At 39.1% G+C, this 27,370-nt stretch overlaps 1 protein-coding gene across 3 annotated transcripts in view; it reads right to left on the bottom strand.

The window, feature by feature from the left end:
* GALC (galactosylceramidase) overlaps positions 1-25,175 on the bottom strand; it is a 60,592-nt gene extending 35,417 nt beyond the window's left edge. For 2 of the 3 annotated variants that reach the window (XR_011073723.1, XM_068541933.1), the window contains exons 1-6: positions 24,940-25,175; positions 8,259-8,327; positions 7,935-7,998; positions 6,248-6,361; positions 4,104-4,243; positions 2,173-2,211 (exon numbers count right to left, since the gene is read on the bottom strand). Coding sequence is in view for 2 of the 3 variants with exons in the window: in XM_068541933.1 (XP_068398034.1) it covers positions 2,173-2,211; positions 4,104-4,243; positions 6,248-6,361; positions 7,935-7,998; positions 8,259-8,327; positions 24,940-25,134 (621 nt within the window). In the remaining variant the exon portion in view is untranslated. Of the gene's footprint in view, positions 1-2,172; positions 2,212-4,103; positions 4,244-6,247; positions 6,362-7,934; positions 7,999-8,258; positions 8,328-24,703; positions 24,854-24,939 lie in introns of those variants that run through there. The other variant, XM_068541934.1, reaches the window with a different exon arrangement.
* Between the last annotated feature and the right edge of the window lie 2,195 nt (positions 25,176-27,370).

Raw genomic sequence — 27,370 nt, 5'->3', positions numbered from 1 at the left:
TAGCAAAAATAAAAGAAATAATAGGCTTGCCACCTTTACATACATTGCTTGTTTGTACTGTATTTATTTCTACTCTTAAAAACAAATCCTCATTATTTCCAGGGGCCATCTTATTATACTATATGGAATATATATTCATTAAGCTTATCGAACCTGAACACCTACATTCATCTGCCATTACTGAACCCTTTCAATAGGCATTTTAATAAACAGGACACAGATTCCAATAAAATCTTGCTACAAAAATGGCAAATGCAAACTAAAAGTTATTTCCTGAGACATGTTACTGCAGGTAAACTAAAGTTTCAGGGAAAAGGAAATGAAGTCTGAACTGTTTGAAACACTGATGATGAGTCTTAGAACAGGAATTACAGTCTTTCAAATCAGGTAAGCTGAATAAGAATGCAATGGAATCAGCAACAGACTCCTGATAGCAAAAAAATAGATAAATAAAATAAAATAACCACCTTAGTTGCAGACAATTAGTTTAAAAGAAAAAGGAAACTAAATTCTAATGCTTCTCACGCTTCCATCAAATGAAATGAACACAATTAAAGAGACATGTATAATCCCAAGGAGAAAAAAAAAAACTTCGAAATGTCCAATTTGGGAAGAGGAAAGTCCATGACTGCAGCAACACGGTCCACCTGACGATAGGGTTACCCAGGACACAGCCACTAACTTGGCTTCTGCTCTGTCCTCCTGCTGCTCTCATCAGACCTGTACTCACAGCAGTCATAACTTTCCATGAACAACTCTCGTGCTTCAGTCTTACATTAGTTCCACTGTCCCACCTCCACACCACCACACTCTCACCACTTCACTGGTAATGCCTACAGCACAGAGTTAACTTTGAGTTACCTGGCTCTGGCTGCATTCAGTCCTCTAAATCTATGCCTTCTCCTCCCCACAACTAGTGATTAAATTGTGCCGTTACAGCAGTGAACATAATGGCCTACTGATGGCTCAGTGCCCCCACTTGTCTAATCCATCTTTCTCCACTTGCTCTTCCCCCAAATCCCTTTACCTCCCAGTCTTCAGTTCTTCTCAAAGGCATGGCCCTGCCTTAGCAACTTGGGGAGTTCCTATCCATCCCACCTTGAAGATTCCAACTAGTCTTCCAACAGACTTCCCAAATCCACTCATGCAGAGGTGTTACCTCCCCTCTGTACCTTCTGACAACCCTGTGCATTACTGTGCCAAAGAAATTATAGCTGATATCTTAGTTGTTCATATGGGACTCTACAGTCCCCAGATGTTAACTCTTTTGGGGCAGAAACAGTACTTTTTATCCTTGTATTCCAAGCATGTACACAATGCCTGACAAACTAGGTGTTGAGTAAATGCTTCCTGGCAGACTGAATGAATAAATAAATGAATGAAATTTAGTGGATATTACCTGCTTAAAAACATAAGACACTCAATTTAAAGAAAAAAATTTTTTAAACTGAAAGAAAATATAACCACAAAATTATATTTCTTGGAGAAAAGACACATAAAACAAGACAAATATAACCATAAAGTAAACTAAAGAATATCTCCACCTGAAAAGTTAAACTGCCATTTGTTTTCCAATGACAGAAGGGGTTATTATTCTCAGATTTTCCTTTTCTGAAAAATAGAAATAATAGTAGTTACCTCATAAAGGAGGTAGTAAGAATTAAATAGAGATAAATATTTAGGGAAAGTGGCTCAAAAAGTAACACACCTTGCAAATGTTAGTTGCTATCTATTTGCTAATCACAAATAGAAACATCCAACGCACTCCAATATAATAGGCATTCCAAAGAAAACAGGAATGAGATTATAAACTATAAATTTTGATATATGACAGTGAAAGAAAAATCTACATTTCTTGAAGTCCTAAAAATCTAAAATGATACAATTGTTTTTTATAACGATTATCATAATTCCACAAATAATGAATATTTAAGTAGGAAAACTCAACACAACTCTACAGACAAAGGCAATTTGGGGCGTAGAGGGAATTACATATGCTTCAATCAGGAATATAAATATTATTAGTATTTTGCTTGAATTTTATGTTATAACTAGCAAAACAAATAACTGTGCTATAAAAAATACGGTGTTCCTACTACTAATTTCCATGGAACCATAAAGGAATTTTTCACTAATAACTTAAAGATAAAAAGATTTTAAAGTTGTACAGACCTTGATATAATTGATGTCAAATGCCCTCTCATTCCAAATCTGCAAAACAGAAAGTCAAAATGTCAGAATTGAAAGTTTTTGTGTCAGAAAGCAAATATTATCATTAATATTAACCTTTCCCCATTAATATTATCTCTCATCATCTTTCTTATCATCTGAAAATCCATTCTTCTTACTTAAGGGAATGTCCGGTTATTAAATTGATAGATATTTATAAGACAACATAATTTTTAATTAAAATATTATTTTTTAAAACCTTAATATATTTGGTGGGTATTTTTCAAAAAGTCACCTAATTCCAGAGATTTCTAAAAATGGAATATCCATTCAATCATTCAACAAAGATGACAAGGCAATGTAAGCCAAGGACTATAGCAGGCACTGGAGACCTAACAGACACGGGATTGTTACAATAATTCTTATAAGATCCCTACACACACACCCAAAAGCCAAGTATTAATAAGGACAATGTACAGGAGTAATTTTTTTAGCACACACAGAGAATCACAACGATGTGCTACATAACAAAAGCAAACTCTTAATGAAGACAGATAAAAGGAACATGCAGAAATCTCTCAGGCTTAGAATCATGTAGCAGGAGGTTTGAGTTGAAAGAGAACTTCCACGACTTTCAGTTTGCCGCTGAGAGATGGGCCTAGCCTCCAGGTACTCTTTTCAGCCTCCACTGATACTGGAAAGTGTTCTTATCAAAGAAGCTTCCTCACCATAGCTTGTGATTATCAAGAGTCTAAAAGAGATGTGAATAACCCATTATTTACCAGAAACATTTTCTAAGTGTGACTTCACCATAATAGAATGCTGCTTGACCCAAACCTACATTTAGTTTCACTATGGGTTAAACATACCCTGACATTTAAGAAAGTTCTCAAACAATTTTGTTGTAATCTGGGGAAGGATAACAAAAACAAGTATATTCTTGCTTCTGGCTTCCTAGAGCCCTTGGCTCATCCTCATGTCCTATAACATGTCCTGTGATACTGTAGTTTATCTGTTCCAGTGTCTGCCTCTCTCACTGAACTCCTCAAGAGCTTATTAATCTTGGTATCCCAAAAACATAATAGTCACAATGCCTGCAACACAGTAGAAGCTCAATAACTGCTTGCTAATTGCACGAAAATTTTTAAAATCAGTTTTGACAGACAGCATGTTAACAAGCAAAAGTGTACAGAGACCCACTATGAGTGTGTGTGAGGCTCTATGTGGTACAGTGCAGGGTGACGTATCCCTCCAGCCTGCCAACAGACCAGCTAGTAACACAAGATATCATGTCTTACATTTTTAAATCATTAAAAGGTGTTAAATAACAGGTTAGGAAAAGGGTAGGCAGATTTCTGCCAGCTTGCCAAATCTGGCCCACCATTTGTACTTTTTGCAGCCTGAAAGCTAAAAATGGATTTTAACAGTTTTAAGAGGTTACATTTTAAATGGTTATATAATTACCTACATAATATCCTTAATATTGCCTTTTGATCCACAAAGCCTAAAATATTTACTCTCTGACCCTTTAAGAAGAAGTCGGCCACCCTCTGGTTTAGGACCACGATAGACTCATGGAGCAAAATGAGATTAATCATTCATTAAACTATATAGTAAACACAATATTGTTGTAAGAACTAGAGAAACTAGGGAAAGCTTGGAAGAAGGAGAATTTGAGCTGGGGTAGTACCAATAACAAAAACAAAGAAATAGTTCCAGGAGGCATACACTAAGTACAGTTTTCGAAAGTGGGAAGAATTTGGATGGGCAGAGAGAAAGAATAAATGGTGACATGTAGTTAATTTGTTAATAGACACCAATAGAACAAATTAGTCTCATGACACAAAGTAGTCAACAAAGTGCCACAAATTACTTTAAAAAATTGTGAATAAATGTCCAAAGGTTAATCATGTTCTAAAAAATATATTACTAACTCCGATATAATCAATGTCCAGGTCATGATAATGCTTGGCGCCCACAATCCAGGTCACGACATAGTAGGCAGTCAGCTGAAGATTTACATAAGGCCAGTTGAAACCTTTCCCCAGCCATCCAGGGAACGACCATGGCAGCCCTGCAGAGAGGAAGAGGCAAAGTTGGAGTAGGTATAACAGTGCTGGCACTATTAAAAACAAAGCAAAATAAATCAAAAAGAACGAACACAGGCTAAGCAAAAAGCCAATAAAGATCTGACTAAAGGAGAGATTACACACCATGCACAAATTCTCAAAATCCCTTCCAGTTTATGAACACAGTAATTCCTTATTGATCCCAAGAGTCAGGTTCCATAATTCCAAATGCTCTTTCAAGAAAAAGAAATAAAAACAAACAAAAACAAACACCTCTCTCAATGATACTCACCAATATAAAGAAATGTAACCTACAATTTAACTTAACTTCCCCACCTCCTGCTAAAAAGATATGCAATGTTCAATTTTTGTTCTCTAAGGTCAAATCAAAGAGTTTTGAAAGGCTTATGCTTAACTATTTCTGTGAGGTAAGTACAATACAAATTCCTTATTCACTAGTACATCTTCTTACAACTTGAAGCTATTTAAAGACTAATTAGTCAGGTAATCAGATTTAACAAAACTAGTTTGTCCTATGTCAATACAAATGTCATTGACTCAATAGGGAAATATACCTTTGTTACACGATACAGAACAAATAATCCACATTCTTCCAATACCCCAGTTATTATTAATCAAAAAAAAAAAAATGAGAAGAGTAGAGAAGCACTAATTAAGATTCTAAATCCTAATTATCTTACTAATATATTAATATTAAAATAAGGTCAACATTAAGTTCCTTAACTGTTAATATATATTACCAATCTAGTTCACCACTGAAAAAAATTAAAATCAAAGTGACAAAATGCTTATTTTTCTAAACTTTAGAAGAATGCCTAAGTGTATCTACATAATAAATGTGACAATAATGGAATGTTTTAAAACAATGAAATGCCAAATACATTCTGAAGGCCCACCATGTGAAGTCTTTGTTAGGACATGGTTCAGCATGCCAGATTTTCTGCATTTAAATGAGAACTGACCTTGAAAACAGCACAGTGGGCAAGTATGTGCTGAAGTCAATGATGCTTTTTACTGCTCAAAACATTTCTGGAATCTCTTACAAAAGTCCATTTAGAAAGAACACACTGACCTCCTCATTTTTTTTAACTTAGAAAAACTTATGCTTGTCCTTTAACTGGATGGTTGAAAATGATTTTTAAAATAACTTGAAATTAAGTCCTATAAAATGGATCTCATTAACTCGTGTAATTTAGCCTGAATGTGTAAGCCTGTTTAAAAAAATCAAATTCATTTCAAATGATAAAAGTAAGTCACCACTGTGTATGTGTGAAATCTTCTATAGGTCTGTGCACTGCTACAGGAGAACAGTGCAAGGAGTACAGTCCCATTTAAGAAACCATCCTGCCACCGGAATCTAAGCTCCACGAGGACAGGAACTGGGGGCTGGATTGTTCTAGGCACCCCCAAAGCCTAGAACAGTGACCACCACACCCTTGAGGTTCAAAACAAACAAACCTACAAACCAAAAAACACTTTTGTATGTACCTCATCTAGAAATGGGGTCTACTACTGCAGGTAGCACACAATTTTTGCAAATAGTTGGGATATACTGCTGCATACAGTATACAATTGTATAAATAGTATTGCCCTTTTACAAATTTTGATGAGAAATTTTGTTGAGGAAATTAGTATAGCACCACGAAAAACACAAAAAATCAAAAACAACAGAATAAGGTTCTAAACCTGATTCTGACATTTACTAATTTTCTGACCTTAAGTCAGTGGTATAAGCTCTCAAAGCCTCCACTGTTTCTGTAAAATGAGAAGAGTAATGTCTTACTCCAGAGATACGATAAATATCAGACACAATATATATGAGCAAAGAAAGAATCATGCCTGGCACGTGCTTTGCTGCTGGTAGCATACTGGTAGTATTAACAACATTATTAATACTACAGTATTAATAGATACTCCACATACATGATTCAGAATTTAAAAATTAAAGGAAAACAGACTACAAAAGTACATCAAACTTCACTTCTTACCCATGAGTGTGATATTAGGGTTCCGCTTCTTAGCCTCCTTCATTAACCACCACTCATATCCTCGGAAATAATTCTCATCTAATTCATAGTGCATGTGGGAGGGCTCGGTGCCATCTGAATGGGAGAGAGCAAAACAGAAAGGAAACTATCTGTTAATGGTGCTTTGTAGGCCACTCTCCCCTACACACATACACACATTTTAGAGAAGTAGTATCCCAGATCCAATCCTGATGTAGGGCACATAAGAATAATCTTATATAACTTAAGGATGGATGATCAAAGCATATTATTTCATTTTTTCATTACCATAAGCATCATAAAGGTCTTATATAATAAAACCGTAACTTTCTATTGTAAGCAGTGTTAAGAGAAATGTTATCAACTCATATAACTGAAAATTCCTAGGACTATATTCTGCTGGGATTTGGTCTCTCTGGGGTTTTCAAATCCCTATGTCCAACTTTAAGTTCAGATCACCTCAGCTTCCAGCTTCTCAATCCTAGATGTGAATCCTGGGCTCCAAAGCTCCAATTTCCATACCCCATGCCTTGAGCCTGTAACATGCCTTGTTAAATCAAGACAACGGAATTTTGAGAAAAAAAGGAACAAGTACACTTTCCCACTGTAAGAAAATTCTATACTAACCTCTACAGGGTGTCAAGGTAGGTAAGTGACATCAGTCCTCACGTGTTACCACATTTCACAAACATCTGCCCTTGTTAAGAAGGGCCTCAGAAGGAGAGGGGCCCTAGCTCTTTTCTTCTTAAAGGTAAACATCAGAATTCACAAGAACTACCTGCTTCTGTATCTCTACCTCTAATTTAGCTTCAGCAAATGAAGATGGCCAGTCATTATCAATTCTGCAAAATAGGGTTTGACAATAAAATGCATGTCTTCTTATAATAGGTTGGGGATAGTTTTGTTATGGGATTTTCTTTTGTTTTTCATTTGCATTGTTTCTTTCAGCATGAATTAAATACCAATTCCACTACACAGATATATCTATTTAACAAAAGTCACTTCCAAGTCACTAACAGGTACACGGGTATATAGACAATACTCTAAGGTTCACTATAATGGAATCTAACTGATAAAAAATAAGTTATATACAATCATTGAGAGAATTTTCTTCTTCCTGAAAACCAGAGACCTATAAATTTTTTAATTGACTACATGTACTACACAAAGCCAAAATTATGCCAATGAAGATTGAAAATTTAGTGGTTAAAAATGATTTTATTTTTAAAAGACAAAAAAGCTGTATCTCTGAAATATCTCTGAAATTACTTATATTTTTGCCACATATTTTATTTAAAGCTAATAACATCTTACGTATTTTATACATTAAAATCTTTCTTTTTTTAACTTCTCAGTAAAATTCCAAACTCTCCCTATGCTCTGTCTAGTAAATATTCATTTATAAAAAACTGTGGATTTGTTTACTACTTAGTACTTCAACTGAATAAGCAATCTAAAGTCCACAAGCTGCCTTGTATGGAAAAAAATGCATATTTCGATATAATATTTTAAAAATAATTAGAATGAAGAAGCAACAATAAAGAACAATCTAAGCAGTAATCAACATCGAAAATGTTGGCATTCTTTATATTCTGAAACCACAGTCTGTAAGTTTAAGTATAGGTTTAAATATTGGGGGAAAACGATGCCATTCCACAAATACTCCTACCTGTTGTCTGCCCATCACCACCTATTTCAACTTTTAGAATATGCAAAGAGGCACCGAAGTTTGGCTGGGGAAAGAAGTAACAATATTAACACTGTGATTCATTGTATGAAGGACAAAACACTTTAAGACAATTACTAATCACTGCCTTTGGTTTTGCAGATGAGAAAACCAAAGCAAAACTTCAAATAAACAGCAACTTATTCCAAAATTAATTTGCCTAGTTTTTTAAAAACTAGAATTGTGAAGGTACTAAAGACTATTGGTGAAATTCACCACAGTTTCTAAGATATCACAGATACCATTAAATAATTATTTTCTCATTACCTTAAAGAGATAATCCAGTATTTGAGAACGATAGGGCTCTGGGTAATTTACTAGAAGTCGGGAGGTTGCCTAAAAAATAAAAGAAGTTTTCAAAAGTATGAATAAAACAAATCCAATAATGAACACCTTTTCAGAGTGCTTATGCATGCCATCTAGCATGCCCATATTTAGCCAGCTCTTGGGCAGCACTGAGCTGTGGAAAGTCATTTCCCAGGTTATCTGTTTGCCTGTCTTGGTTTTGCCCATCATTGGGCAAATACGGCTGTTGTCTGTCCCATAGCTAAGACATAGGTTCCAAGCAACAACCAGGTTTCTCTTCTGCTGAGATGAGGGTTGGCTGGGAGGTAAGATTGCTAAGTCTATTGATGCATCTCATTACTACAAATTTATCTTGAGGACCTTGACTCACAGAGTGGTTCTTAGAAGAAATGAAACAGGTTCTCTGTCTTAAGGCTGTTTGTCAACTACAATATCTGGGGGCCAGAATGGGAAAGATGAATCTCAGGTAATTTTTCCCCTCAACACCTTGCAAGAAAATATTACAAGCAGCACTGCTTAAAGGAACCTCCACTCTCCTCATTCTTATTAGAGATTTATAGGTGTTACCTCTTGCTATTAAGAATGACCACACAGTGATTCCCCAGGCCAGGCTGTACTAAGGAAACCTCACACAAGACTTTCCATCAGAATGGAAAGAGAGAGGTGGAAGATGCAGGAAATAACACTTGATCACACCTAAACCATGGCTGATGACTGCTTGAACAAAGAAACCACAAAATCAGTAACCCAGCAATTATGTATACTTTGGGGAGCAACAGGAGCTAGGGCAATAAAGAGATAGGTTTTAACATGAAACAACCAGCACCGTGCCAGGTGCATGCCAAGGGCAAGACTTGACTTCCATGGGGCTTGATGTTCTATTTGACTCTCATATATGCTACCGCTGACATTCTGCTGGTGTCTCAGACCCAGGACCTTCCCAGCCCCTGCCACTGACACACAGGCCCATGGAGCTACTCTCTACCCACCTCAAGCTCAACACATCCCCAACCAAACATAGCACTTTTTCCTAAATCTGTTTCCTTCTCATGTATTTGCTATCTTAGTAAAGAACAACAGCTGTCTGAGCCATAAATTTAGGGTCACCCTTTCATCAAACTTTCCATCTATCTTCAGTCACCAAGACCTCCTTAATATCTCTCAAATCCATCCCCTCATCTTCAACCCCACTACCTTCATCTAGGCTCTCCTCAATTATTAGAACAGCCTAAATGGTTTCAGGGTCTCCCATCTGCCTCCCCATATTTTACCCTCCATACTACTTGCCAGATTAATCTTCCCAAAACAAAAACCTAACCATGAAACTACTCTGTTTAAACCTGCCAAGACTTCCCTCCCCCAAGAGCTTTCAGGATAAAGTTCAGATTGTTCAGTTTTATACCCAAATCCCTTAATTATTCGGATTCTAACTCTGACACTTCACCCCTTATCACTCTCACACCATCTATCTAGGTCTAACAAACTAATTTTTCTCTTTCTTCTGTCTGGAGTGCATTCTACACCCTCATTTGGCCAAATCCAATTCATCCTTCAGCTTTCAGGTCAAACTCCACCTCTTCAAGGAAGAATACCTTCTGCTCCTCCCCATAAGTTTGACGTAAGTCAGGGGTCCCCACCTCCCAGGCCACAGACCGGTACAGTCGGTGGCCTATTAGGAACGGGGCTGCACAGCAGGAGGTGAGTGGTGGGCGAGCGAGCGAAGCTTCATGTGTATTTACAGACGCTCCCCATCGCTCGCATTACCGCCTGAGCTCCACCTCCTGTCAGCATTATGGTGAGTTGTATAATTATTTCATTATATATTACAATGTAATAATAATAGAAATAAAATGCACAATAAATGTAATGCACTTGAATCATCCCGAAACCACCCCCCCTCCCCCGGTCCATGGGAAAACTGTCTTCCACGAAACCGGTCCCTGGTGCCAAAAGGGTCGGGGACCGCTGACGCAGATTGGACTGTGGACTCCCTCGGCACAAGGTCCACGTGGCTACCATAACTCTTCCGTCCCTGCACCCTCATCACTGCTTTACTTTTCTGTTTCACCTCTAAGTTCCTTGAGGACAAGGACTGTGTCTTATTCAAGTTCATACCCCAATTTATCCTATTACTCAATAACCATTTATTTAATATCTTTTATGTTATCATTTGTTGCACTGCACAGGCAACATAATATAGGCTTTGCGTCCATGAAGCTGGTATCCTGATTACATCATTTACAAGCAATGTGACCAAGGGCAATTTATCATAATGTGGGTTATCTTATTCATTCAGCTGTCCTAAGACTAAAATAAGGTATATGTAAAGGACTTAGCGCAGTAGCTGGCACACAGTAAGCTCCCAAGAATTGACAGGCACTGTATACACAAATTGTTTTTTAAAATAGAGTCACTTTCTCAAAGAGCTTACGGACTAGCAGAGGCTCAAATATTAAAGTGAATGACTGCTGTATATGCACACTAACCTACCCTTGACCCCAGGTAAACAATGCTGCCTGCTCTGCATTATGCTAACGATATACATTGTTGTTAGAACAATGTGTTTCACTGTTTGGGGGTTATTTTGCTCTCTGTGCTCTTCTATCCCTAATACAGAAAGTGCCAACTTTGAGTAACCACACCACATCATTACTCTATTGCAAGCCTATAGTCACACCCAATGCAAAAGCATTAGTCAATGGCAACAGTCAGTTAGGAGCAGTACAGCCAAACGTTGAAATGTACCATGAAGCAATAACAAATTACCAAATTACTAATCACGCTCCCTGAATAAGGCCTGGAGCTCTTTACAAGCAGCCCAGGAAGCCTTAGCACAGTAGCTGGAACATAGTAAGCTCTCAACAAATGGCAGGCATTGTATAACCAAACCGGAACACGTTTTTCATTTAAAATCCTTGGAATAACTTCCTCCCCACTAATCTAGGAAACAGAATGATATTAACCAAAATTAGTCATGTGACAGATGCCATCCTGTGCTTTGACATCTATCCTCACAATGTTCCTACCAGGTAGGTATCACCGTGTCCCCAGAAAAAAACCTGAGATACAGGGAGGTTACATAACCTGCCCAAGGCTGTACAGTGAGTGGCATGGCCCAGAACAGATCCCTAGCAATCTGCTCTTAAGTCCACGTGCACCATACTGCCTTCCCTATCAAATATGAAGATTCCAAACACTTACTGCCACAAACTGTGCTAGGTACCAGGGACTTCAGAAAGAAGTTGAAAGTGGTGTACAAATATAGTGTTGCAACCATTTTCATTCAGTCGGTATTTACCGAACTTCTAAGATGAGTGATGCATTACACATAAGGACACTATTAGAATAGGTAACAGTCTCCTATTCTGAGTTATGAAACAATTCTTCTCATTTTAATAATTTTAAACTGAGTTAATAAACATAAAATAACAAAACATTTCCATTTTCAGCAAGTTAAACAATGGATTTAATATCAAAGTAAAGATATTAGGACATTATGAGTCCTCATTTTATGGAATACTGGCTATTCCAGGTTTAAACCACAAAAATAAAAAGGAAGAATGGTAGTAGTAAAGAATAAATACATTAGCCCATTAGTCTACTGTTTACCTTGAAATATACACCAGCACCTATGAGTGAGGTTGCAACATTAGGAAATAAAAGTGTAAAAATCAGCTGGGTTAGGGAAAAGATTTTTTTTCCCACAGTAGAAGGTCAGATCTGTGATCAGACTACAGACCAAGTTATCCACTGGCTTTTCCTTCTTGTAATGCAAATGCATAACTTAAGCTCTGATTGCCGAGACATCCACTTTTCAAAAATAATTATGTTTTATGGTATGTCTACTTAAAAATCGTCACCCAAATCTCGTTGGTAACTTGAAACCTTAGAGTTTTGCTAAGTTAAATGATGGAAATTCATTAAATATATAGAAAATTTCCGAATAATATAAAATGCTAAAATATTAATTACTGAACATAGGTTTATCTACTTTTGGTTTCTTATCACAGAGAAACAAAAGATATTTAGATCTGTTAGTAAACATGTCTTGTGCTACAATGAAAAACTGTACAAAAAAAGAAGCATATGCTTCTAGAAATTATAAAATGTATTCATAAATTTGCCGGCCTACAGAATACTGGTATAACAGTTCACAATTGTTTACTTCCTAGTTTTCACTAGAAATTAAGGTTTATAAGAGTCAAGCATTCTAACTAATATATGTAATTAAAATACTAGAAATAATAAGGGAAACAATTCTATCAAGGAAAGTAGGATGTATTTTGGCTAAGAAAAGGTATGAGGTAGGGAGATGTATTTTTGTTAGGGAAATGAAAGTAATTTTGTCCTTAAGTAGACAAAATGAATGGATATAGAAACTGGGGAAAGAGAGGGACAGAGAGAAGAAAAGAGGGAATTTTACCTGTGTAGTCAAGCTAGCTAAAAATGAAATAAATTTATTAGAAGGATTTTTTAAAATAAACTTTAATAGTGTACTTATGTAAAACTAAAACTTAATTATCTTTCATCTGCTAAAAAGACAAATTTTTATTAGACTATTGGTCTGCTCTTGATAAACCTGTGAAAGATTTTTCTTTACCTTTTAAGTAACCTGCCTAGGAAATAAAGATTCTGTGTTTAATCAAAATAATATTCTATGCTTCACATTATCTTTACTGAATCTTTAATTACTTAAAAAAAAAAACAAAACCTGAGTCTTCTCTATTAAAAGAGCTAAGGTTGTGTGTTTGGGGCGAGGGGGGCGTTAAACTGGGATTAAAATAAGTAACTTTATGTATTTGCCTGTGAAGTTCTTGTCATTTTGGTTAAATGGATAACTAAGTATTATTTCACAGTGACCAACGATCCTATTTAATCAAGTGTTTTAACACCTTTTGATATTTTGACAAACTTCCCAAAATCAAATTCTAAATGAAGTCTTTTTGACCTCAAAATAACTTTGAGATTTTCCAGATGGGCCCTGGAACATCTCAAAAGATGTGGTCTTTCTCCTTATAAAAAGACAGACATTAAACTAATTAGGCTTATTTGGTATGTTAAATTGCATGGGAAGCACTGTCAAAGACATAATGCTAAACCTTCTTTAGGTTATATTTGTATTGATATATGTTACTAATATATGTGTTCCAGAAATTACATGAAATTCCTAGATACCTGCTATATCCTGGTATAATGTTATCACTAGTAATTCTACTTACTATCTTAAAATGTTGTATGTCACAGAAATAACCTAATTTCCTTGTCATTTGCCTTATAATAAACTTTATCAGATCTTCAACATGGTTGTGTTTAAGTCTTTTTGTCATTTACAGACAGTTATTGTTTTACTCTGATGCTTTTGCAAAAGTGTTCTTCGAAAAGCGCTTCATCTTCAAGAAGACTTGTGGAAAGGATTCTAACTTAAAGTATGGGATTCTGATAATTTTCAGATCATATTGCTCAACTGGGTAAGAATTTACAGAACTCTAAGGTAAAAAAAGATTCATAAAACTGCTAACTAAAGATCAAGATCAATCAGAATTAATTACAAGGAACTGAATGAACTGATGAGGATAATTATAATTTTTATGACTTTTTATCTGAAACATTGTTAGTTCTTGAATGGTTTTTTTTTTTCCCCCAGACTTAAGGAAACCTTTTTTTCTAAGCTGTCTATGACCTCAGCAGTTTGGTAAAGTGTACCCTTGTAAACAAAGATAAAACAAATTTCTCCCTACCTGATCCTTTCAGAATTTAGAAACTCTTAGTGAGTATTCTCATTTTCATAGCAATATATTTATTTGCATAAGTTCCTAAGAATCTGTCCTCCTTGTAACAGGACACAATTGGAAACATCGATTATATTACCAAGGTTTTAACTGGAATGTCATATTTGAGAGACATGCACATAGACTCAGATATAACCAGACAGATTTAAGGAACTAAGGTTCACTTATGGAGCCAATAAAGCTCCTTGGAAAAATCAGCCTGGCAACTTGCTTACAGAAGCCTTACCAGGTGAGTAAGGAAGGTCGCTTCCTGGCAGATGTAGGAACCTCAGGATATTCGGCAGACCTTGAGAAGAAAGGAATTCACCCAAATCTATCAGTACCGCAGGGAAAGTCTGATGGTAAGCTTATAGCTTGGCTTCCTACCTTGAGAGAGACTTCTAAGAGTCCAATCTGTGATTCCTTGTGTGAAGGTCCAGCAGAGTATACTTGAAAGAGCCTATATGGTCTATCACTATTCTTGTTGCACTTAATAAATAATAAATAAATTAATTATTAAATAATCAGGCCAGACTTATTTTGCAAGTAAATTAGCCTTATTTGGGTTATCTCTGATAAAAGGTGGGGGGAAGGGGAAACTATAGGACACCCTGTGGATATCAGATTTTAGTCCTGTTAATTGCCTTTGAGGTTTGTTTTCTACCTGTAAACTGGACTGAATACTGAATTCTTCTCACTTCCTCTAATGTCTGGCTACAACTCTCCAGATATTGTTTCCAATTTTTTCCCACCTTTCTGACTTGGAATTATTGAGAACTAAAATTGCCCTTTTCCTGAAGCCATGCAAGCTAAAGTGGGACAACTAGATATAGACTCCAGAGAAATCACTACAACAGTTCACGTATGAACAATCTTTGTGCCTCTTGCTGTATGGACCACTCGGAAAGAACCCCCACCACCACCACCACCAGAGATATTCAAACTACAAACCAGTAAAATCTATGATTGCCACCATCTGTCCCCACCCTGTCTGAAGATGCTTCAAGTCCTACACCTAGAAATCGCAACTAGCTACCCTCAGGACTCAGACTAGGTTTATAATCTGCTCCAACCACTAACCATTGTTTTTCTTTTGTTTCCGTAGAAATGCCTCTTATGAAATAACCTGAATCAAATATTTGCACCATAGAGGCTTAACTTTATAAATGCACCTGCATTGCTGCCTCCTCAAATGAGACACAATCCTTTAATTGAACTGACCTATTCTAAGAGAGTGGTTGGGTGCGATATGGAGCAATCAACCAACTCAGCACAGATTGAAACCTACTTACACCAGATGTCCCCAGATGTTAATCATAACATTTTCTAATCTTTGAACGGATCCCTAGGGCCCCAAGATCACTGACCTCGTTTCAAGGTGTAACCCTTTAAGCTTGGGTCAATGGCTACCAGCTGGATTTCAGGACTATTGCTTGTACAATATAATTATTATAGGAGTGCTGCTAAAATCCCTTCTAGGTTACAACATGCCCTATCCCTGACTTTTAGTAAATCAGCTACTCAGGCAGTTAATGTCCTCACCACTGACTCTGATGCCTAGGCACCAAGGGTGGATTGCAGTGTAATGCCCAACAGTTGGTTTTTCCTTTTTTGTAATGGAAGGGCAGGACTTAAGCTTTGATTGCAAGGCATCCACTCCCGAGTTATCCACTTCAGGGATACCTATCTCAAATAAACACACTGCCAGCCACAGAACTAGATAAAGAGCCAGGCTGGGGTTGGCAGGAGGGGGTGGGGAGAATTCTTTGTTTTAGAGATCTTGGTTGATTTCGATAACTGACCATCATTAGGGTCACTTATTTTTTCTCTTCCTGCACTTTAAATTTCTACTCTTAAGTTTTGAACTCACCAATAAAAAGTGAGCCCACAAAACCCTAGGCCTCACCCTTGGCCCTAATGAAAGCAGAACCCCAGGCCCACACCCCCCTCTCTACCTACAACCTCCCTGTGTGGCCCAGGTGTGCCATGTGCTTTCCAGGACCTGTGAGTAATATTTTTATTTTCAAAGTTTTCTGACGGTTATCGCTGAGGGCATCTTGCAATCATAGTAAAAAGCACAGAGAGGAGCTTCAAGATGGCAGAAGAGTAAGACGTGGAGATCACCTTCCTGCCCACAAATACATCAGAAATACATCTACATGTGGAACAACTCCTACAGAACACCTACCTAATGCTGGCAGAAGGCCTCAGACCTCCCAAAAGGCAAGAAACTCCCCACGTACCTGGGTAGGGCAAAAAAAAAAAAAAAAGACAAAGAAAAAACAGAGACAAAAGAATAGGGACGGGACCTGCACCAGTGGGAGGGAGCGGCGTGAACACAGCCTGAAGGGGGCTAGTGGGGCACAGCTAGCCAGGAGGGAGTCCGGCGAAAAGGTCTGGAACTGCCGAAAAGGCAAAAGACTTTTTCTTACCTCTTTGTTTCCTGGTGCGCGAGGAGAGGGGATTAAGAGCGCTGCTTAAAGGAGCTCCAGAGACGGGCGCGAGCCGTGGCTGTCAGCGCGGACCCGAGAGACGGGCATGAGACGCTAAGGCTGCGGCTGCCGCCACCAAGAAGCCTGTGTGCAAGCACAGGTCACTATCGACACCTCCCCTCCTGGGAGCCTGTGCAGCCTGCCACGGCCAGGGTCCCGTGTTCCAGGGACAACTTCCCCGGGAGAACGCACGGCGCGCCTCAGGCTGGTGCAACGTCACGCCTTCCTCTGCCACCGCAGGCTCGCCCCGCATCCGCACCCCTCCCTCCCCCCGGCCTGAGTGAGCCAGAGCCCCCGAATCAGCTGCTTCTTTAACCCCGTCCTGTCTGAGAGAAGAACAGACGCCCTCAGGTGACCTACACGCAGAGGCGGGTCCAAATCCAAAGCTGAACCCCGGGAGCTGTGCGAACAAAGAAGAAAAAGGGAAATCTCTCCCAGCAGCCTCAGGAGCAGCGGATTAAATCTCCACAATCAACTTGATGTATGCTGCATCTGTGGAATACCTGAATAGGCAACAAATCACCCCAAATTGAGGAGGTGTATTTTGGGAGTAACGATAAATACATTTTTTTCCCTTTTTCTCTTTTTGTGAGTGTGTATATGTATGCTTCTGTGTGTGATTTTGTCTGTATAGCTTTGCCTTTACCATTTGTCCTAGGGTTCTGTCCTTTTTTTTTTCTTTTCTCTTTTTAATAAACTATTCAGCACTTGCTATCATTGGTGGAATTGCTTGTTGATTTGGTTGTTCTCTTCTTTCTTTCTTTTTTTTTAATTACTTTAAAAAAATTTTTTAGTAATTATTTTTTGTTTTTTATTTTAATAACTTTTTTATTTTATCTTATTTTATTTTATTTCATCTTTTTCTTTCTTTCTTTTTTTCTCCCTTTTATTCTGAGCCGTGTGGATGACACGCTTTTGGTGCTCCAGTCAGGCGTCAGGGCTGTGCCTCTGACGTGGGAAAGCAAAGCTCAAGACATTGGTCCATCAGAGACCTCCCAGCTCCACATAATATCAAACAGCGGAAATCTCCCAGAGCTCTCCATCTCAACGCCAAGACCCAGCTCCACTCAATGACCAGCAAGCTACAGTGCTGGACAACCTATGCCAAACAACTAGCAAGACAGGAACACAACCCCACCCATTAGCAGAGAGGCTGCCTAAAATCATAATAAGGTCACAGACACCCCAAAACACACCACCAGACATGGGCCTGCCCACCAGAAAGACAAGATCCAGCCTCATCCACCAGAACACAGGCACTAGTCCCCTCCACCAGGAAACCTACACAACCCACTGAACCAACCTTAGCCACTGGAAGCAGACACCAAAAACAACAGGAACTACAAACCTGCAGCCTGCGAAAAGGAGACCCCAAACACATTAACTTAAGCAAAATGAGAAGACAAGGAAACACACAGCAGATGAAGGAGCAAGGTAAAAATCCACCAGACATAATAAATGAAGAGGAAATAGGCAGTCTACCTGAAAAAGAATTCAGAATATTGATAGTAAAGATGATCCAAAATCTTGGAAATAGAACGGAGAAAATACAAGAAATGTTTAACAAGGACCTAGAAGAACTAAAGAGCAAACAAACAATGATAAACAACACAATAAATGAAATTTAAAACTCTTTAGAAGGAATCAATAGCAGAATAACTGAGGCAGAAGAACGGAAAAGTGACCTGGAAGATAAAAGAGAGGAAATAACTATCACAGAGCAGAATAAAGAAAAAAGAATGAAAAGAATTGAGGACAGTCTCAGAGACCTCTGGGACAATATTAAACGCACCAACATTAGAATTATAGGGGTCGCAGAAGAAGAAGAGAAAAAGAAAGGGACTGAGAAAATATTTGAAAAGATTATACTTGAAAACTTCCCTAATATGGGTAAGGAGATAGTTAATCAAATGCAGGAAGCACAGACAGTCCCATACAGGATAAATCCAAGGAGAAACACACCAAGACACATATTAATCAAACTATCAAAAATTAAATACAAAGAAAAAATATTAAAAGCAGCAAGGGAAAAAAAACAAATAACATACAAGGGAATCCCATAAGGTTAACAGTTGATCTTTCAGCAGAAACTCTGCAAGCCAGAAGGGAGTGGCAGGACATATTTAAAGTGATGAAAGGGAAATACCTACAACCAAGATTACTCTATCCAGCAAGGATCTCATTCAGATTTGACAGAGAAATTAAAACCTTTACAGACAAGCAAAAACTAACAGAATTCAGCACCACCAAACCAGCTTTACAACAAATGCTAAAGGAACTTCTCTAGGCAGTAAACACAACAGAAGGAAAAGACCTACAATAACAAACCCAAAACAATTAAGAAAATGGTAATAGGAACATATGTATTGATAATTACCTAAAATGTAAATGGATTAAATGCTCCAACCAAAAGACATAGACTGGCTGAATGGAAAAAAAAATAAGACCTGTATATATGCTGTCTACAAGAGACCCACTTCAGACCTAGAGACACATACAGACTGAAAGTGAGGGGATGGAAAAAGATATTCCATGCAAATGGAAATCAAAAGAAAGCTGGAGTAGCAATTCTCATATCAGACAAAATAGACTTTAAAACAAAGAGTATTACAAGAGACAAAGGACACTACATAATGATCAAGGGATCAATGCATGAAGAAGATATAACAAGTGTAAATATTTATGCACCCAACATAGGAGCACCTCAACACATAAGGTAAATACTAACAGCCATAAAAGGGGAAATCGACAGTAACACAATCATAGTAGGGGACTTTAACACCCCACTTTCACCAATGGACAGATCATCCAAAATGAAAATAAATAAGGGAACACAAGCTTTAAATGATACATTAAACATCAGGAACTTAATTGATATTTATAGGACATTCCATTCAAACACAACAGAATACACTTTCTTCTCAAGTGCTCATGGAACACTTTCCAGGATAGATCATATCTTGGGTCACAAGTCAAGCCTTGGTAAATTTAAGAAAATTGAAGTCATATCAAGTATCTTTTCTGCCCACAATGCTATGAGACTAGATATCAATTACAGGAAAAAGTATGTAAAAAATACAAACACACGGAGGCTAAACAATACACTATTTAATAACCAAGGGATCACTGAAGAAATCAAAGAGGAAATCAAAAAATACCTAGAAATAAATGACAATGAAAACACGATGACTCAAAACCTATGGGATGCAGCAAAAGCAGTTCTAAGAGGGAAGTTTATAGCAATACAATCCTACCTTAAGAAAGAAGAAACATCTCAAATAAACAATGTAACATTACACCTAATGCAATTAAAGAAAGAAGAAAAAAACCCCAAAGTTAGCAGAAGGAAAGAAATCATAAAGATCAGATCAAAAATAAATGAAAAAGAAATGAAGGAAATGATAGAAAAGATCAATAAAACTAAAAGCTGGTTCTTTGAGAAGATAAACAAAATTGATAAACTATTAGCCAGAATCATCAAGAAAAAAAGGGAAAAGACTCAAATCAATAGAACTAGAAATGAAAAAGGGGAAGTAACAACTGATGCTGCAGAAATACAAAGGATCATGAGAGATTACTACAAGCAACTATATGCCAATAAAATGGAGAACCTGGAAGAAATGGACAAACTCTTAGAAATGCACAGCCTTCCGAGACTGAACCAGGAAGAAACAGAAAATATGAACAGACCAATCACAAGCACTGAAATTGAAACTGTGATTTAAAATCTTTCAACAAACAGAAGCCCAGGAGCAGATGGCTTCACAGGCGAATTCTATCAAACATTTAGAGAAGAGCTAACACCTACCCTTCTCAAAGTCTTCCAAATTATAGCAGAGGGAGGAACACTCCCAAACTCATTCTACGAGGCCACCATCACCCTGATACCAAAACCAGACACAGATATCACAAAAAAAGAAAACTACAGACCAGTATCACTGATAAACATAGATGCAAAAATCCTCAACAAAATACTAGCAAACACAATCCAACAGCACATTAAAAGGATCATACACCATGATCAAGTGGGGTTTATCCCAGGAATGCAAGGATTCTTCAATATACGCAAATCAATCAATGTGATACACCATATTAACAAACTGAAGAATAAAAACGATATGATCATCTCAATAGATGCACAGAAAGCTTTCGACAAAATTCAACACCAATTTATGATAAAAACCCTCCAGAAAGTAGACAAAGAGGGAACTTACATCAACATAATAAAGGCCATATATGACAAACCCACAGCCAACATCGTCCTCAATGGTGAAAAACTGAAACCATTACCACTAAGATCAGGAACAAGACAAGGGTGCCCACTCTCACCACTGTTATTCAACATAGTTTTGGAAGTTTTAGCCACAGCAATCAGAGAAGAAAAAGAAATAAAAGGAATCCAAATTGGAAAAGAAGAAGTAAAGCTGTCACTGTTTGCAGATGACATGACACTATACACAGAGAATCCTAAAGATGCTACCAGAAAAGTATTAGAGCTAATCAATGAATTTGGTAAAGTAGCAGGATACAAAATTAATGCACAGAAATCTCTTGCATTCCTATACACTAATGATGAAAAATCTGAAAGTGAAATTAAGAAAACACTCGCATTTACCACTGCAACAAAAAGAATAAAATACCTGGGAATAAACCTACCTAAGGAGATAAAAGACCTGTATGCAGAAAATTATAAGACACTGATGAAAGAAATTAAAGATGATACAAATAGATGTAGAGATATACCATGTTCTTGGATTGGAAGAATCAACATTGTGAAAATGACTATACTACCCAAAACAATCTACAGATTCAATGCAATCCCTATCAAACTACCAATGGCATTTTTCACAGAACTAGAACAAAAAATTTCACAATTTGTATGGAAACACAAAAGACCCCGAATAGCCAAAGCAATCTTGAGAAAGAAAAACGGAGTTGGAGGAATCAGGCTCCTGGACTTCAGACTATACTACTAAGCTACAGTAATCAAGACAGTATGGTACTGGCACAAAAACAGAAATACAGATCAATGGAACAGGATAGAAAGCCCAGAGATAAACCCATGCACATATGGTCACCTTATCTTTCATAAAGGAGGCAAGAATATACAATGGAGAAAAGACAGCCTCTTCAATAAGTGGTGCTGGGAAAACTGGACAGCTACATGTAAACGAATGAAATTAGAACACTCCCTAACACTGTACACAAAAATAAACTCAAAATGGATTAAAGACCTAAAGTAAGGCCAGACACTATCGAACTCTTAGAGGAAAACATAGGCAGAACATTCTATGACATAAATCACAGCAAGATCCTTTTTGACCCACCTCCTAGAGAAATGGAAATAAAAACAAAAATAAACAAATGGGACCTAATGAAACTTCAAAGCTTTTGCACAACAAAGGAAACCATAAACAAGATGAAAAGACAACCCTCAGAATGGGAGAAAATATTTGCAAATGAAGCAACTGACAAAGGATTAATCTCCAAAATTTACAAGCAGCTCATGCAGCTCAATATCAAAAAATCAAACAATCCAATCCAAAAATGGGCAGAAGACCTAAACAGACATTTCTCCAAAGAAGATATACAGATTGCCAACAAACACATGAAAGAATGCTCAACATCATGAATCATTAGAGAAATGCAAATCAAAACTACATTGAGATATCATCTTACACCGGTCAGAATGGCCATCATCAAAAAATCTACAAACAATAAATGCTGGAGAGGGTGTGGAGAAAAGGGAACCCTCTTGCACCCTTGGTGGGAATGTAAATTGGTGCAGCCACTACAGAGAACAGTATGGAGGTTCCTGAAAAAACTACAAATAGAACTACCATACCACCCAGCAATCCCACTACTGGGCATATACCCTGAGAAAACCATAATTCAAAAAGAGTCACGTACCACAATGTTCGTTGCAGCTCTATTTACAATAGCCAGGACATGGAAGTAACCTAAATGTCCATCGACAGATGAATGGATAAAGATGTGACACGTATATACAATGGAATATTACTCAGCCATAAAAAGGAACGAAATTGAGTTATTTGTAGTGAGGTGGATGGACCCAGAGTCTGTCATACAGAGTGAAGTAAGTCAGAAAGAGAAAAACAAATACCACATGCTAACACATATATATGGAATCTAAAAAAAAAAAAAAAAAATGGTCATGAAGCACCTAGGGGCAAGACAGGAATAAAGACGCAGACCTACTAGAGAATGGACTTGAGGACACGGGGAGAGGGAAGGGTAAGCTGGGACAAAGTGAGAGAGTGGTAGTGTATATATGGACATATACACGCTACCAAATGTAAAATTGATAGCTAGTGGGAAGTAGCCGCCTAGCACAGGGAGATCAGCTCAGTGCTTTGTGACCAGCTAGAGGGGTGGGATAGGGAGGGAGGGTGGGAGGGAGACGCAAGAGGGAAGAGATATGGGGATATATGTATATGTGTAACTGATTCACTTCGTTATAAAGCAGAAATTAACACACCATTGTAAAGCAGTTATACTCCAATAAAAACGTTAAAAAAAAAAAAAAAAGAAGCACAAGGGCCAGTCCCTCCACAGCACTGGTTATCAATAGGCTGAGACCAGCCCAGAACATCCACCCAGCAAGCAAGCATTCAAGCTGGTTCTGAATTGCATCTAAGGATGCAAGCACCAATCTGACTCAACCCAAGAAACAACCCATTCAACCCATTCAAGAGTTCTGCCTTACCATCTTCAAATAAAATCAGTTCTAGCTATGATCTGGGGTATAAAAAAGAAAATCCCTCTCACCCAAAGATCTGCCACCATAAATCCCATGGACCCAAAAGCTATAAACACAAGGGGATAAAACAAAGACAAGACAATGGTTACAAAGAGCATGAGACAGGACTAAGTAAATTGTTAGGAGCCAAGAACAATCATGCTACTGTGGCAAGCTCCCAGGCCTAGGAGCCACCCATCAGCATGACTAGGGAACTAAGGAAATTACCAGCTGTGCCCACACAAATTTTGCATTAAGCTGGAATGGCCCTCATGTCTCCCTTAACGTAAGTATTTTAGAATGCCCAGATAATACGAACTTATCCCAAGTGACACAGCCTAGAAAAGACTAAAGAGACATGCCAATTAAATGCAATAAGTATCCTGGATGGGATCCTGAAACCGAAAAAGAGCATTAGGTAACAACTAAGGAAATATGAAAGGAAGTACAGACTTTCATTAACGTAATCAATATTGGTTGGGACAAATGTCCCGTACTAATGTGGGATGCTGGTAACAGGAGAAAACTGGCTGCAGGGTATATGAGAACTCTGTACTGTCTTGGCAACTTTTCTGTAAATCTAGAACTATCTTTAAATTAAGATTTTATTTAAAAAACAAGAAACCGCTTGCTCCAGAGATCCTTGAATAAGGAAAATAGTTCTCTCAACATTTAGTATGAGAAACCACTGGCGCCTTTGTTAAAAAGCAGATTCTCAGGCCGCACTCCAGAACTGTAAAGTCAGAATGGGAGCTGGGGGGGGAGGCCAGAGTCTGCATTTAAACAAACGGACCAGGTGATTCTTATGCATCTTAACGGTGGTGAGTCACTATCTTGACTGGTGACCCATCGTTTCCCTCTCCTCACACACATAAATAGCCACCAATGAGGCATTGCCCCTTCCAGAGGGCAACTCACCCCCTTAGGCCTTTGCCATCCGAGAGGAAAACAATCCTCCAACAGAAAACAATCCTAAGCTATCAGTTGGTACTGGTGTAGCCTGCCATTAGAAAAAGAAAAAAAAAAAGTCCCAGACAGTTTCTAGCCTCTCACCTTCCTAAAGAGGCCTTGAGATACCTGCTGTGCCTCCAAACAAAAACTTATCCGGTACTTGCCCCTTTGAAAGGGCCCAACCGCATCCTGCAGTACTGGTCCAGGACTCCCCGACCCCCCTCCCTAAAAAAGGAGAGGCACAGCCAAAGCATCCCACTGGGGCATCCTCTTCAGCAGACGGATGCTCCTCGGCTCCCTGGCCGTCTCTGGAGCGACCCTCCCTGAGTGCCCTCTCCAAGGCGAAGAGACCCCCCCCCCCACCACAGGCCCCGCTGCCCAGCGAAAGGAAGGGTTTGAGCCCCAGCCTTGTCACTATCTAGACCTGTCACTTACTCGGTGGACCCCCGGATCTGCTAAATCTAACTGGCTCTACAGGTTCATTTTAAACCAGCAAACGCAGGTTGCAGCCCCGCGGCCGGCGGGTCTGGACAGCCAGGCGAGGGGGGCCCGCCGGGAGCCGGGCCGCGACGGGAGAGCGTCGAAACGCGGGGCTACGCCGCGGGGGCTTGTGGGGCGAGACGGAGCGGTCCCCTGACGCCACCCGCGCGTCCCACCTCCCCGCTGCTCACCCCGCCGCCGCTGACCGCGCCGATGCCGTCGAACTCCCGGCCCAGCCCGTCGGAGTCGTCGAGCACGTACGCGCCGCCGGGCGCCAGCAGCGCGCACAGCAGCAGGGGCACCGCGGCTTGGCCCGCCGAACCCGCGGCGGCCGTCATGGCTTTCACTCGGCGTTGCCGGGAAGCCTGGAGTAGGCGCTCAGCCATTGTGTGGGTCACATGACTCCGGCGCCCAAGGAGGCGGGTCCGGTTACCGCCATGATGGAGAAGGGCAGGAGGCCGCTGGTGCCGCCGCCGCCATGTTGAGTGTGGGCCGCAGCTGGCTGACGCAGCCGCAGTAGTGTTGAGGGAGGGCGGAGCGAGCCTTTCCTAGTCGGCCCAAGTTCAGGGTCCGAGTTCAGCCTTCGCGTGCGTCCGTTCGCTGCCTCTCCTTCGGCTTCACCCACTGGAGCACTTTATCGAAGGGGAGGTGGATGTCCAAGGCCAAGGGAGCAGGGCAGTGCATGGCCTACTATGGACCTTCCCGAACATCTCCGGGCGCTTCTGCCACCTGCCAGTACGTGGCAGAACGAGAAAGAGGCTCGGGCTTGCAGTCTCTATCCTAGTCCGCGTGCAGCTGTCACCTTGGTGGAGTCACTTAGCTTTCTGAGCCTGAGTTTCCTCTTACGTAAGATGAAGCAAGAAGAGCAGCCGCATGGGGACATATGATTAAATGAAATACGAGTAAGGCAACAGACAGGCAGTAAATCTTAGCTGAATGCGTTACACACTTAGCAAGCCTTAGCTGACATGGTTCTTCATCCTGGTAACAACTTCATCCTGGTAACAACTTCATCCTGGTTGCTTTATAAGGTACTTGCCGCTGCCAGTTGAAATGGTTCCAGGCAGATAACCCTAAATTGGCAGGGAAGTTGTGAATTGTCCTGGGATTCCTGCCACATCCGGCATTGGTCTGAGATTTCTGATTTCCTTGGTATTGAAGCAAATTGAAGAGACTACTGAGAGGCTTCAGAGAAAGCATCTCTGATCCCCAGATCTGATTGTTTTGCCCCTTAACTGCAAACGTAAATTTAAGTGTCAAGACTACGATTATACCAGGAGGAAAAGTTTATCTGGGCAGTCCCGTAAACACTCGTCAGGCCCTTACGATATCTCTACGTTCTTAATGGACAGTATGCTTACTCTTTCCATCTTCCTAAATTACTATAGGTCTATTATGATTTACCAAGGACAGTCCCAGCTTGTGTCTATTGTCCTAACATAATTATTAATAGTATCCCTTTCACCCTCAAAAATGTACTAGCTTGTATGATAAATTATATAGTTCCCTGTATATTGGCCACTTGTTTTCTTCCATTTCTTCCTTTCCCCATACAGCACTTATCTGAACTACCTTCCTTACAATCACCATTCTATGATTCAAGTCAGTAACTAGTCAAGTTCCATAGATTTACCTTCTCTGAACTCACTCTGATCCATCTGTTCTAATAAAATTTTAAACATGAGCGGAGCACCAGTGGATGCAAGACATGGCTGATAAATCAAGTAAATGCTAAGCTTCCTACCAACCCTGAGGTTTTATATCTGGGATATGCATGTAACATCTGCATAATCATGTAACTAGAAGAAAATAGAGGAAAAAATACCATACAAGCGAAACTGGGAAGTTGAAACCAGAACCCAGCATATGTCATTCTGCAGCACACTGTTGCACCTTGTATTTGGAAGGCACACCACAAATATTTGTGCAATGTGTGATATTTGTAAAAGAGGAAACAGAGTATTTAACAGTAAGTATGTACCACTAGTTCCTATTAGTTCATAACCAAAGTAATTCCTTACCAGGGAACATGTCTCTTGTTGCAAATTTCTAATCTATGCTAAGGAAACCATTAGACAAGAAAGTTTCTAATAAAAAAGCAGTAAATACAAGCTGAGAAAGAGACATCCTTGAACTGCTGGGCACAGCACTCAGATGTGCTCAAGACGTGAGATAAAGGGAAACGTTATCAGACAAGTGATTGTGTGTTCGGCTTCCCTTGCTTCTGTGGTTTCAGGGTCCCTGAAATACACCAGACAGTAGGAAAGAAGCATCTCGCAGTTCTCAAAAGTCAGATGAGTTTAAAAAGTAAGGACAGTTTTTCTCTTAAATAAGCAATGTTTCTGAGTATCATAGCTGTACTTCAGCCACGGCAAATTTCTCAGTTTTCTAAAGTGAAAAATGTGATCAAAATCAGATGGTCTTGAGAAAATTGAGCGATCTTGCCTTTTAATGAAACATTATTGATAAAGTCTGTTGTCTCACTTTAAGAAATGGCTTTACTTTTAGAAGTCTGAATTAGGCTGCCACAAGTTCAAGGCCAGAGGCCAAGTCTTCTTCTTCTTTGTACTTCTTAAGTGCAGTGTCCAACCCATGGTGGGTACTCAATATATATATATATTA

Source organism: Eschrichtius robustus, chromosome 1, assembly GCF_028021215.1.
Source record: "Eschrichtius robustus isolate mEscRob2 chromosome 1, mEscRob2.pri, whole genome shotgun sequence".
NCBI classification, from domain to species: Eukaryota; Metazoa; Chordata; class Mammalia; order Artiodactyla; family Eschrichtiidae; genus Eschrichtius; species Eschrichtius robustus.
Note: the sequence above shows the minus strand (reverse complement) of the source record. Positions and strands in the feature narration are given on the sequence as shown.